Here is a 13,899-nt window from a genome sequence, read left to right on the forward strand (position 1 = left end):
AAATGAAGATTTGGTTGGACTGCACACTTTCATCTTTAATCCAAAGGTTTAATTTTATTCATGAACCATTTTCAGAGGCTCAGATGTTGAGATAACAGTGTATTAATAACACAAGTATGACATTAGGACATAAATGAATGGAACAGGGTAAACAGCCAATCTAGTCTGTGCTAAATAAAGGTGTTGCAGTTACATGCACATACAGGCTGAAAGTCATTGTTGGATTCCTCTAATGAATTTAAATTCACTTTAAACCACAACACAAAACAATGTTTATCCTCTTTACGCCAATGCAGATCAAATACACACACACACACACACACTCACACAATTTGTGGTGCCGAGCATCCTGTGCAACCCCAAAGCTCATATCCAGCATCCTAATAAACCACAGAACAGCAGTCAACTTGTGCAAACACACTCATACACATAAATGACCCATGGACACCCCACCAATTCAAAAATGTGTGCTGTAGAACACACACACACACACACACACACACACACACACACACAGGCAAACCCCAGCAGCACTGTGCAGAGGCAGACACCTGTCTGTGAGAGCATGGGGGTCTCAAATGAAAGACTGAATCTGAATCTCAGAAGCACAAAAGAGGACAAAAAGAAACACACCCACATGCACACAGAGGATAAAGGTAATTTATTTCCCTGTGTGGAAAAAGCAAAAAGAGGAAGGTTTGCATGCGTTTGTGCACAGTGCGCATTTATCCGAGTGCGTGTTTGTGTGCAGCCGTGGAAACATCAGCGTGAAAACTCATTACTGTCGGGTTAGCCGCTCGAAACAATCACACACGCCTATCAGCGGACGTCGTCGGTAGGTGCCACTGCAAACGCTGAAACTATCTGTTGATATCCTCACAATTACGTGCCCAGCTCCCTTCTCTACCGCTGCTTCCCCCTCCCCCCCCTTCCATCGTCCCCTCCTCTCACCGCAGCCCTCAGCTAGATGAAAGGCCGGCTAAGCCGCAGAGGTCGTGCCGAGAGGGGCGGCACGGGCGCTCCCAGTTAACGGCGGGCCACCGGTCGCTGCGTGTCCTCTAATCCCACACCGTTTAACGGCCTGCCTTGCACGACATCCGTTAATCACCAGCTCACATCGCAGCAACCGCCGCTGTCCCACTGCTTGGACGGACACGCCCTTCCACCCCCTTCTTTTTTTGTCCTTCCAACCTCATCTGCTGTATTTTTTGTCAGTTTCTCTCTTTTGGGCCCAACCTTACCATCCTTTAATATATCGCACTCTTTTTTCCTCCTTCTGTCCTTTAAATAAGAACCGACTTACATCATTCAATTAACTCTCTTTGAACGCTCCAATCAGCCTCACTGGAGAGTTGCCTTGAAAGAGATTTGTTCGTTAACGACACAAGGACAGAAGTAGCAATGCTTTTAAAATATGACTGCACAAGTGAAATAGATGGGGAGAAAGGATGTTAAAACATATATCCCAAAACTGTAAGCACATCTGGCAAATTTCAGTGTGAATCGAGCATCATTGAGAACTAATGAGCGTGACTTTGTCCTCAAAGTGGTGTCATTAGAGGACTGCTAAATCCTTGTTGAGTCAATTAAGGCTCAACGACACGATGACGACAAAAAGCCTCCTAAAGGAAATGTTGGAAACGCTACAGGGAAATTGTCGAGCACTTCTTTAACTAGTGTTGCAATTTTAGCACTGCTGAGTAGAGAAAAGGCTTTCTGTAGACGCACAGAAAGAACAAATTGGTGTTACACAATTTCTCCTGGAGAGCAACAACCTCGCAGTGCACTTTGTGCAATAATTCCCGCCCTATTTTGTCTGAACAACAACATATTCCAACTGTGATGTGGACAGAAGCATGCATCATAATGCGCTCTCTGAATGTGTGCATGTTTTCCGTTAGTTCATACACAAGTTTGTACTCCAGATTTTCTTTTTCTTTTAAGCCAAATGCTGATATGATGCATGTACTCCAGAGTACAGTGGGTACTCACGGGTTACGTTTCCATTAGGACAGCGACTTTGACGCGTTCCGTAAGTGACGACTGTTGTTACTTTCTAGCTAAACACATGAAGCCCTATGTTTCACTAATGATACACAGTCTAACTGTAGCATCCAACAGCAGTGCTTGTTACTGTAACTGCCATAAAAACCTTGATTTGAAAAAAGTCTTTAATCAAACCACCTGTTTTAAAGAAAAACGTCTTCTTCAGCTGCTCCCACCCACAGATGTTTAGACTGGGTCTAAAAATCTAAAGCTACACAAGTCCAAATAAAAGCGTGTGTGTGCAGATGAATGATAACTCAGTCTGTTTAAATCAGGCTGTTGGCAGCTACCCCACTTTCTATTGGAGGGAAAGCAAGCAGGCGCGAGTCTGAAGGGGGTGTACTCCATTTATTTTAAGTCTTCAGTAACATTAATTTATAGATTTAAAATATTAAAATATTAATATATGTATATTATATAAATAACTTTGCCCTACAGACCAGTAAAACTCTGAGCCTGGACTTAATGACCTGATAGTCCACACAATGTTTTCTTTTCTGCAACAAAAAGTTGATATAAAGACACACAGAAACACACACACACATGAATACACACCCAGGTAATCTCACGATCTCATGCAGGAGATACGACGCAGTCAGAACTCTTTACTGCTTTACTAAGAAGGCAGAGTCTGTTTTAGTTTAGGTTGTATGTGGCCCTTATTTTATTTGACATGACTGTGTTTATTATTATAAGTCATTTATTTTTGGACTTAAAGTGTTTAAATACAAAGAAACATCCATCCATCCGCTTCCCCTTCTCAGGGTCGCAGGGGTCTTTGGACGGTGGGAGGAAGCCGGAGTACCCGGAGGGAACCCACGCAAACACGGGGAGAACATGCAAACTCCACACAGAAAGACCCCGGCCTGATGGTGGAATTGAACTCAGGACCTTCTTGCTGTGCGGCAACAGTGCTAACCACTGTGCCACCGTGCTGCCTTGACAAAGAAGAAACAGTTAATCAATTAAAACTTTTTTTCCTCCTTTGAATTTTTAATTCATTTCTGTTCCTCATCTGATTGCTTACTTACTACTTCATTATTAAAATAATCAGCACTTGTTTCAAACATGCAAACATTTACAGAGTATCATTAACTCCCACTTACCTGTGGGTTGCTTTTTTAAATATTTGCTTTCATTTTAATTTAAACTTTATTATTTAAGTAAAAAGTCCCTTTGAGGGTTTTGGTTCGCAGCCTGAGCACAACATCAGCAGGAGAGCAGCAGTGACACAAAAACACGACCCACAGTCTGAAATATAAGGTGTGACATGAGATGTGTAGAATGAATTCGATGACCTGCAGTGAGAGCAGATTTGACACGAGACACGATGAACAGTTTGGAGATCAGCGGTACATACAGTACAGACAACACGTGTTTACAGAGGTCATAACAGGCAGAGGCGACAGGAAACTGGACATACATCAGCAAAAACAGAATAAAATAACAGAAGACATAAATAAAAGACGGCGCCAACTTCTAACACTCTAATACGGCCGCCATTAGCCTCAGGTGTTCTGAATCACGCTCGTCTTTGATATTCAAACTAACGCTAACCGGGAGCACGGGCCGGCTTTATTCTCAGTCTCACAAATACAGCTGAGGTGGACGCTTTATTTCCAGCAGACTATTGTCAGCCCTCTGTTCTCTGTAAAGGTCCATTCTTCTCTGCCAGTTAAAGTCTTTATTAGAGGTCTCCTACAGTGTCCAACACACCATGCAAATCTGTGACTGCTGCTGTGCCTTTGGTCCCAATAACTACCCCAAACCTCAATAAATGCCACATTAGAAATAAACATCACACCAAATAATACCTTCTGCAAACACAACAAGTAACACAGGGATCCTGAAATTACTGTTCAGCATCATCTGATAGTACAGTGCACATATTAAATAAGTATTATTAAGGTAGCATCTAAAAATAGAGCCATACATTAGGTACAGCCCAAATTACATGAACCATTAGAAATCATCACATCAAAGTCAAGACTGTCAGTACTGCAGCTAATCAGATTACACTGAAGTACTGGCAGTAATCTAAAGCCTGAAACCCAGCAGTCTGCTGAGCAGAGACATATTTGATTTAGACGCAACAACAATGCAAATTAATCAATTCATGTTTTGTTTTTTTCCTGGTGTGTTTGTGCAGTCATTTATACATCATTTCATTTTACACGTTACATTTGAGTGAGTACTGCATGTACTGCATGTTACTACATAACAACATCTGTACCTGTTCGTGGTTTTAGGCTGCAGCCAAACATCTGTATTTATGTTTAAATACATAATCCCCTTGTATTTATAAACAATATAAGCAGACACTGGATTATTTTAAATAAATTTAAAATGAACATCATTCGTTCCTTCGTGTGCACTGCACTGATAGACGACAGTGCTCTACAGGTCCAGCCTCTAAGCTGTTACACTCACTAGCTGGTGGCTAACCATCCTCTGTTTGCACAGATTTAATGCAAAAATAAGGAGCTGCAGCACAACAGTTTACAAATGCAGCACTGTAGTGATGAGGTGTGACAGCCTGCACGTGTCATCATGTTTAACACAAAGCTCAGAAAGAGAACGAGGAAACAATGAATGACATGCATGCATCACGCTGTATGCATGTTTATATAATGTTGTTTAAATCACATTAGAATCTTTAAGTCGTTATAATATCAGTGAAGTACAACAAATACTGTCTTGTACTACAAAAGTACTACAAATGGCATTATAGGTATTAGTGTGATTCTGGTGTTTGCGGTCATATTTAACTGTGATAATAAGTATTTGTAAATAAAACAAATGTTTCCATGTGTTTGCAGTTTTGCAGTCAAAGTAACAAATGGTGTGAACTGCAATCAAATTGTGAACAATATCATATTATTATTAATGATGCACTGATAACATGTGGGACAGTGTGATTAATACCTATGGTTCTTACAGGGATGCTTCAGGTTTAAGACACACATCAGCTTCCATTTTTCACACATTATTTATATATGAATAATTCATAAATACAAGGAACAGTAGATGAAACGCTCCCACACTTCCACTCACTAAATTCACACGCCATTAATCAAAACAAAGTTCACATGAACCAATCTGCATGCTGCACCGGATCATACTGATTTTAATTGGATGAAATGAGGATAACCTTTACTCTAATTGGCTGAGAGGAGTGTGTGTGGATTACTGTAACACAGCCACATAAATATGTGCGTACTGTATGGGCACTGTGTGCTAAAAGGTCGTCAATATTCAAGGTGAGACTGTTCACATGTGACCCCGTGTGTGTGTGTGTGTGTGTGTGTGCACTGGACATTACTGTCTACAGGGAAATCCCTTTGTGTTACAGTGACATTAAGCTTCAGGTCACTATGGAAGTGTAAAGCTGTGGGGATGAGGTGCGACTGCTACTACGGCGATACAGTCTCAGGAAAGCGAGGACACCAACTTTTAACAAAGCCTCCAACTGTAAAAACCAACAACCAAAGAAACCTGTCCCATCCGGCTCACTGGGATTATTCAGGAAAACTGTACCAAAGCAAGAACGATGCAAAAATAATGGATCTGAGGATGGACGTGTTTTTAAAAAAGGCTTTTTAAAATACCTTTGATAGGTTTGTCTAGGCACAAACCTATTGCTGGAACAACCGAGAAAATCCACTCCAACTAGCAAAAGCAAGACGCAAGGCACCAGAGCTCTTTGTGTGATCTCGTGGACGAGGGAGATGACCAGACCAAGCGCTGTTCCTGCCGCTTGAACCCCAGTCACTCTCGGTCAGCCCCTCTGTAGCACTGCTCTTTATTGTGGTTACATGAATATGCATAGTCTCATTAACATGTGACATCTCAAACAGGCATATATGTGAACAAATAGTACCAGTCTGTGTGTACGTGTAGGTATGTGTGTGTGTGTGTGTGTGAATGTGGGTGTGTGTATGTGTGTCAAAGGGTGACCCTGTGAAGCCTCCCACCGGACCTGCTGGCGCCAAGGAGTCCAGCAGATCACCTAAACAAAAGGCTCTTATAGCCAAACAGATAGAGAGTAGGTGTCCTCCCATACTATATATCAGAAAGAGAAGGTACCTCTCTCATGACCTTAAGATGTGTGTGGTATGCCAGACCACTCTGGAAAAGGAGTGAACGCACCCCCCTCTTTATGGTACAGAGAGTCTTTGCAGATTACTAAGGATCAGACATTCTATCAATCTACAAACGATTATATACCTCTAAGCATAAATGATTATATGTTTCTAAGTACAAATGACAATTCTAAAGTATCACTCTGACAACTATCATTTATAAAGGTGCTCTTCTGCACTCATTTCAAATACCAGGCACTTTCTGACAAACAAATAAAATAAATGAAAATGACGTCAGCTGCCTCGTCAGTGCCGCTCTCATCCCACAGACTCTCCAACTGCTGTTCAGTCAGCAGGACATGAACCCATTCTCCACCTGCTGCAGGTATCAGCTGCAGGTACCCCGCTGCACTGGCCTTCCAGCTCAGAGTGCATTTAAAGTGCAGGAAAAGCACTGCAGTTATCCCGCCGCAGTTACCAGCCACAGTTACCCCGCCGCAGTTACCAGCCGCAGTTACCCGCTGCAGTTACCAGCCGCAGTTACCCCGCTGCAGTTACCAGCCGCAGTTACCCCGCTGCAGTTACCAGCCGCAGTTACCAGCCGCAGTTATCCCGCCGCAGTTACCCCGCCGCAGTTACCAGCCGCAGTTACCCCGCCGCAGTTACCAGCCGTAGTTACCAGCCGCAGTTACCCCGCCGCAGTTACCAGCCGCAGTTACCAGCCGCAGTTACCAGCCGCAGTTACCCCGCCGCAGTTACCAGCCGCAGTTACCCCGCTGCAGTTACCAGCCACAGTTACCCCGCCGCAGTTACCAGCCACAGTTACCCCGCCGCAGTTACCAGCCGCAGTTACCCGCCGCAGTTACCAGCCGCAGTTACCCCGCTGCAGTTACCAGCCGCAGTTACCAGCCGCAGTTACCCCGCCGCAGTTACCAGCCGCAGTTACCCCGCCGCAGTTACCAGCCGCAGTTACCAGCCGCAGTTACCCCGCCGCAGTTACCAGCCGCAGTTACCCCGCCGCAGTTACCAGCCGCAGTTACCCCGCCGCAGTTACCAGCCGCAGTTACCCCGCCGCAGTTACCCCGCCGCAGTTACCCGCCGCAGTTACCAGCCGCAGTTACCCCGCCGCAGTTACCAGCCGCAGTTACCCCGCCGCAGTTACCAGCAGCAGTTACCAGCCGCAGTTACCCCGCTGCAGTTACCAGCCGCAGTTACCCCGCTGCAGTTACCAGCCGCAGTTACCCAGCCGCAGTTACCCCGCCGCAGTTACCAGCCGCAGTTACCCCGCCGCAGTTACCAGCCGCAGTTACCCCGCCGCAGTTACCAGCAGCAGTTACCAGCTGCAGTTACCAGCTTCAGTTACCCTGCTTCAGTTACCAGCTGCAGTTACCCCGCTGCAGTTACCAGCCGCAGTTACCCCGCTGCAGTTACCAGCCGCAGTTACCCCGCTGCAGTTACCAGCCGCAGTTACCCCGCTGCAGTTACCAGCTGCAGTTACCCCGCTGCAGTTACCAGCCGCAGTTACCCCGCTGCAGTTACCCCGCTGCAGTTACCAGCTGCAGTTACCAGCTGCAGTTACCAGCCGCAGTTACCAGCCGCAGTTACCCCGCTGCAGTTACCAGCTTCAGTTACCAGCTGCAGTTACCCCGCTGCAGTTACCAGCCGCAGTTACCCCGCTGCAGTTACCAGCTTCAGTTACCCTGCTTCAGTTACCAGCTGCAGTTACCCCGCTGCAGTTACCAGCCGCAGTTACCACGACTGTACAAGAAGCACGATGAGAAACAACTGAACCACACTGTGGACTCACAGCAGTGAGTCAGCCAGTGGGGAAACAGGCGAAGGACAGAGCTAGCTGGACTCTCCACTAATAAGCACTGTAACAGATGGTGTGGTACTTCTCGATTAATGAAAAAATAAATATTAAAAATGTCAAAATTTGTTTCCAAAAGTGTGCACAGGTGGGTACTGATACAGGTACTTTTGACAGTAGGCCCAAATAACATGACACTGGGCCATTTGACCTTTGTGTTCTGAAAGGTCACTAAAGATACAAAAATATATGTCACTACTAGTACTACTACTACTACTGCTGCTGCTACTAGAATATTTTGGAGTTTGGGAAATATGACTTGTATTTCTTTTGAATAGCAGACATTAATCTTCCATCTCTGTTTAAAGTGTGGAGCTCGAAATAAGAGAGGGCGAGCTTTAACAATCAAGCTTGGAAAAAAGTAAACAGTTGGCTGTAAGATGAACAGTTTGACTTTGTTCTTCTATGTTGAGGGAAAAAAGAATGAGGGAAAATGTTTGCATAAACACTCAGAAGCAATCGAAAGAACCATGTGATTAATGGCCGGGTTCCATTTGCTAAACTTACCTTGACTGAGGAAACTTAAGAAGCCAAAGTTGGTGACAAAGCAGCTGCTGTATCAAAACCGTTGCAGTGATTGCTTTGGCTGCAAGCAGACTCTTGTGTTCAACTACGAGGGGTTTAAGAGGGTCTCAGATGTTTGGGGAGTTGGTTGTAAATGTCTGCAGACAAACCAAATCAATGACCAGGAGCTTTCCAGTGCAACCAGTCTCTCTGACCAGTCTGTAAGCCTGCAGCTTTACCAATTGATTTCACAGCGACTGCCAGCAACAACTAGTCAGTGATTACACACTTTTTCCTGGTGACCAGTGGTTACCAGCTGGTCAGCGACCCGCCTGCCTGACTGAGGCAAAGCAGAACCGACACTAGTGAGACTGCTGCACACCTGATTTAGAGTTTGGTTGGCAGGAAAATGAACTTTGGATTGATTTGATGTGGAATTATTAGAAGTCGTTTGATACAGCCCGCCTGCCTGTGTGTGTGTGTGTGTGTGTGTTCTGTGTGTGCGCGTGCGTACCTTCCCAATAACAGGGATGTCCACCGATCCCCAGGTATCTGCTCCCCAGTGCACAATCCCCGATGCAAAATCTGCCGTCACTATTCCGAGCACTGTTACATAAATGCAGGCGTGGACAGAGAATTACAAAAACTTGATTAGATTCGTACATGAACTCATGAAAAATGATTATTAGCATTTACATACAAAATCAAAGCCATCACAGTTTAGTGACTGCGTGTGAGTGTCAGCTTACCGATGCCGAGGACGATCTTGTAGATGTGAACAGTGGAGAAGTGCAGGAGGAGGAAGGAGAAGTTGATGATGAAAAGAAAGAGGCACAGAATCACACACACCCACTCCTGGAGCCGTTTACCTGGGGACGACACAGAAACACCTGACACTGCTGGGCTGACAGGGAAATACAGACAGACAGTGGGTGTCTGTATTAATCAAGTGGGGGGGGGGTCCGCTGGGAGAACACGTCGCTTTTTACCGAGGGTCAAAGGACCCGTCGCCCACAATGACCGCGCCTGTGCGTCCAGGCTGTTAATATGTAATCAGATGAAGACAAGTGTACTCCAGGTTGCGGGGTCACGACCTCTCATATGTGAAACACTGACACGGACGCAGCACCGAGCAGCACACACACAAAGGCCGTTTCAGGTGGGAGGTAGACCTCTGCGGGGACAAACTCATAGGTCAGCAGTATCAACTAAAGAGGAAGAACAGGGACTAACTAAAAGTACTCTATTGCAATTCAGCAATATTAGAAGGGAGAAAGCCTCCAGCCACACAGCACTAAAGATCAGAGATAATATATTATTGCAAAGGCACACGCAGCATTGAGCACGCAGCATTGAGCACGCAGCATTGAGCACGCAGCATTGAGCACGTAATGTGAGCGAGAAGCGTCTCCCACAAACTTCTGAATGCCACCTTGCTTCCTTCTTCGTGGTCCTTGCTCGTTTGACCTGCCAGCTCAAGCAGGAAACGTGACATCATTCACTAAATAAACCCACAAATATAAACCACCACTGTTCTGTTTTTAACTCACTTTCTTCTTCTTTTACAGCCCCGCCCCCCACGCCGTTCTCCTAATCCTTCTGTCATTGCCAATCTAATGTGCCTTTAAAACTTTAATGTGTTCAGATCCTAACGTATCACACAGCATTAGGAGCCTATAAGATATTCATGACAGTTTTTTCTAATAAAGCACACAGGCCTGTAGACCTGAGTATGAATATGCTATCAGCCTCTCATATGGACTGAGCGGTCACCCGAGATTTAGAATATGTGATTATGGATATTTCACGAATCGTCAAATGTGACCCTTCACCTTCTAAAAATAGACACCATCAAAGTTGTAAAGAAGCAGATGGTAGAAGTTCAACTTCTAAATGACTTTGACTTTGCTGGTTGTTGAAAATTGTTTTGAAAAACGTTTCTGTCACTTTGTTTCAGCTGTGAACGAGTCGTTCGGTGCACTGATAATCACATACTCCCCTCGGCTTGATTCAAACAATCATCTTTAACAGGAAGTCTGTACAGATTATATTTAATGTACTGCTGAAAAACAAAAATCAAAGGAATACATTTTAACCAGAGTTCAGCATCAAATCAGTTAAACTTCTAGGATGTTGGTGGGGAACCTCCAAAGAGGTTTTATAGTGACGTCACTTTTACCCCTCGTCATCTTCTCTGACTGTTCTTACAGGGGTCAGGGTCACTGCTGGTATCATGATACCTGGACCGTCCAAAGGCTGCAAATGTTGTCCAACTGCTCCAAGATGGCTCAGTCATACATGCCACTGGCAGAAGGTTTGCTGTATCTCCCAGCACAGTCTCAAGAGCATGGAGGAAATTCCAGGAGAAAGGCAATTACTGTAGAAGATCTGGACAGGGCTGTAGAACATCCTTTACCCATCAGTAGAGCGGGCATCCGCGCCTCTGTCCAAGGAGGAACAGCAGGAGGAGCTGCCAGAGCCTGACAGAAGGACTTCTAGCAGGTGTGAATGTCTCTGACCAACCAATCAGAAAGAAGACTTTATGAGCCCGAAATCCTCTAGTGAGCTCTGTGTTCACTGTGCAGCACCATGGAGCCTGACTGCTGTAATACCAGAACAGGCAGGTCCGCCACCAGCACATGTGGCAAACATGGGTCTTGATAAGGCGTGGAGGATGCCCGTAACAATGTTCAGCATGTGGTCAGTGACGGTGCAGGGGAGGCACTGAGCATACTCACTGAGGAACAACAGCATCCTGATTACTGTTAAGTATCAGGATGAAATCTCTAAACTACTGTCAAACATCACGTTGGTGCAGTGGCTGCTGGTTCCTCCGAGGGCACAACAACGCCGGCCTCATGTGGCGAGACTATGAGGTCAGTTCCTGATAATGCCGACTGGCCCCCGCGTTCGCCTGACCCAATTTCAGTAGATCCGCTCTGGGAATGATGCTTCGGTGTCAGATCCATGGTCTCATTAGGAGCATGGCCCAACATCGGCACACACAGAAGCACACGGGGACATACGAACTACTGAGGAACATGTTGAGGTGCAACATCATGCTGCGTTACTTTACGATGATTTGGGGGTTCCTTTGTGCAGAAGGTTGATCGTTTTCCTGTAAGTGACGCGGCGTGCTCCCGTTTCTAACACCGTCCATATCAGCACAGAGATCAGCAGGACCTTGACCCTCTGATATCTGATGTGTTTTCAAAGTGTTCCTTTATTATTATTTTTTTAGTAGTGGATAATATGAACATATAATTAATTAATTCTTCATAACCATGATGGCTCATGCCAAGTATCGGCTGGTGTCACCAGCTCCAACACTGCTTCCCCAGCACATCACAGCAGAGTACATCGTAGTTTCCACAACTCAGTGACAGAAAACCTGTCAACATTTTGCAGAACTCACTAAAGGATCTCAGCTTCCTCAAAAATCAGAGCTTGTTTGTTCCCTTTTGGTCTCTCAGTTCTCGATGGGCACATCCAAGCGCTGGGCCCAGACACGACATCACCTTCCTGTCTGAGGACAGACACAGGTCGTGTCGCCATCCTCTTCCTTCTGGAGTTGATTGCCATCTTTTTGGTCTTACTCACACTCAGATGATTCCTCTCAGACAGCATTCACACACTAGTGCCCTGCCCATCACTAACACATCCAATCACTGCAGAGTCATCAGAGCATTTCTAAAGGTGGCCTGACCCAGGGTGGTGCTAAAAATCTAAGGTGTACCAGGTGAGCCTGTTCTGCTCATCACAGAACAGGCCAACTGGGTAACTGATTTTGTTTTTATTTTTATTTTATTTTATTTTATTTTTTATTTTTATTACTATGTGCATATTAGTATTGTACAGCACTTTGGTCTACCAGGTGTGTTTTTAAAGTGCTATATAAATAAATGATGATGATGATGATGATGATCACAAGAACAGGTGCAGATACATGAAATTCATTCACAGGATAACAGGACGATAACAGGACAATAGGTAAAGGCCTGATTTCTTCACATTTATGTTATGCAACACGATTTTTTGGCGAGATATCTGAGACCTCCAGGTTGCAGCAGGTCATTAAAGCAAAATAAAGATCAACCAGCAGATGCAGTCTGAGACGGAGGAGTGGAGTCGGTTCATCTGCAGGAGGTTTAATACCCAGTATTAAACATAATATGAACTTTCACAGAACCATTGAAACCACTGAAATATAAGAAGAGAATAAGTGACGAAGAGAGTAGAAAATGTTTTTAAGCTCCAACTTTGCAAATCTCCAAATGTTCGTCTGTGTCTGTGGAAATGCTGCAAATTCTTCTTGAGAAAAGCACCTCTGCTAAGAGGCATCACGTGTGAGCACCAGGCCCGTGGACTCACATTTATGGTACAAAGCAGACTACAATACTGCGAACATGTGACACGGGTCCAGTGTGTTTACATCATATACACACAGTCCATACGAAGGTTAAGTGGACCACATTTAGCTCTGTTGTCTCCAAGCTTCATCTGACACCATTTTCTAAACTCTGCCCCAAAGGCACACACACACACACACACACACACACACACACACACACACCTCAAGGGATCGCTACACCAAAATTCACTCTCTCCATCTCTCTCACTGTCTGCATGCACACAGACACAGACACACACTAACAGACGTACAATGATGCTCAAACTGATGGATTTCCTAATACATTTTCACATCTCTTTCTATCACACACACACACACACACACACACACACACAATCATCTGACACATACACACATTCAGACACTCGATCTCCTTCACACACACACACACCCACAGTGCAGGGCCGTGGAGCAGTGGGGCGGCTGTCAGGTGATGTGCGTCAGTCCTTGGATCCTCCAGCTCCCTGGTGAGGGGAAGGAAACTAGGACAGGCCTCCGCAGAGTGCGCACACACACACACACACACATATAAGCCCTCGTCCCTCAGGCCATGGCATTGCTGGATATCGCACACAGCTACAGACACACACACACACACAAACAGGCTTTACGAGCATGTATGGACATATGTTAGCGTGTTTGAGCACTCACACACCCTCAGCAAACACAAACCTCTCTCTCGATAAGAACACACATACTTGACCTGCCTTTACTGGGCACAACAACACCCAAATTAAAGGCATGTAAACACACACACACACACACACACACAGAGCCAGAGCGGCACACTCATTAATATCATTGTGACAACAACTGGCTCCCTGGCAACCTCTCTGCCATCGCTCACCCAGCAGCACCCCCTGCCTGCGAGCGTGCACGTGGGTGTGCACGGGGATTTAACCTGGGCGGAGCTGGGGGAGGGGAACGAGGGGTGGTAATAGGCTGAAATTAATCAACGCCGGCTGATTCGTTGTCTGGGGAATGAG

General features: G+C 45.5%; 1 protein-coding gene across 1 annotated transcript in view; it reads right to left on the reverse strand.

Moving 5' to 3' along the window:
• The window catches only part of si:ch211-212o1.2 (transmembrane protein 189), a 49,446-nt gene that overhangs the window by 12,266 nt on the left and 23,281 nt on the right, over positions 1-13,899 (reverse strand). Inside the window, exons 2-3 of the mRNA XM_003458069.5 lie at positions 9,252-9,371; positions 9,017-9,108 (exon numbers count right to left, since the gene is read on the reverse strand). Coding sequence (XP_003458117.1) covers positions 9,017-9,108; positions 9,252-9,371 — 212 coding nt within the window. The remainder of the gene's footprint in view (positions 1-9,016; positions 9,109-9,251; positions 9,372-13,899) is intronic.

This window comes from Oreochromis niloticus, linkage group LG7 (assembly GCF_001858045.2).
Source record: "Oreochromis niloticus isolate F11D_XX linkage group LG7, O_niloticus_UMD_NMBU, whole genome shotgun sequence".
NCBI classification, from domain to species: Eukaryota; Metazoa; Chordata; class Actinopteri; order Cichliformes; family Cichlidae; genus Oreochromis; species Oreochromis niloticus.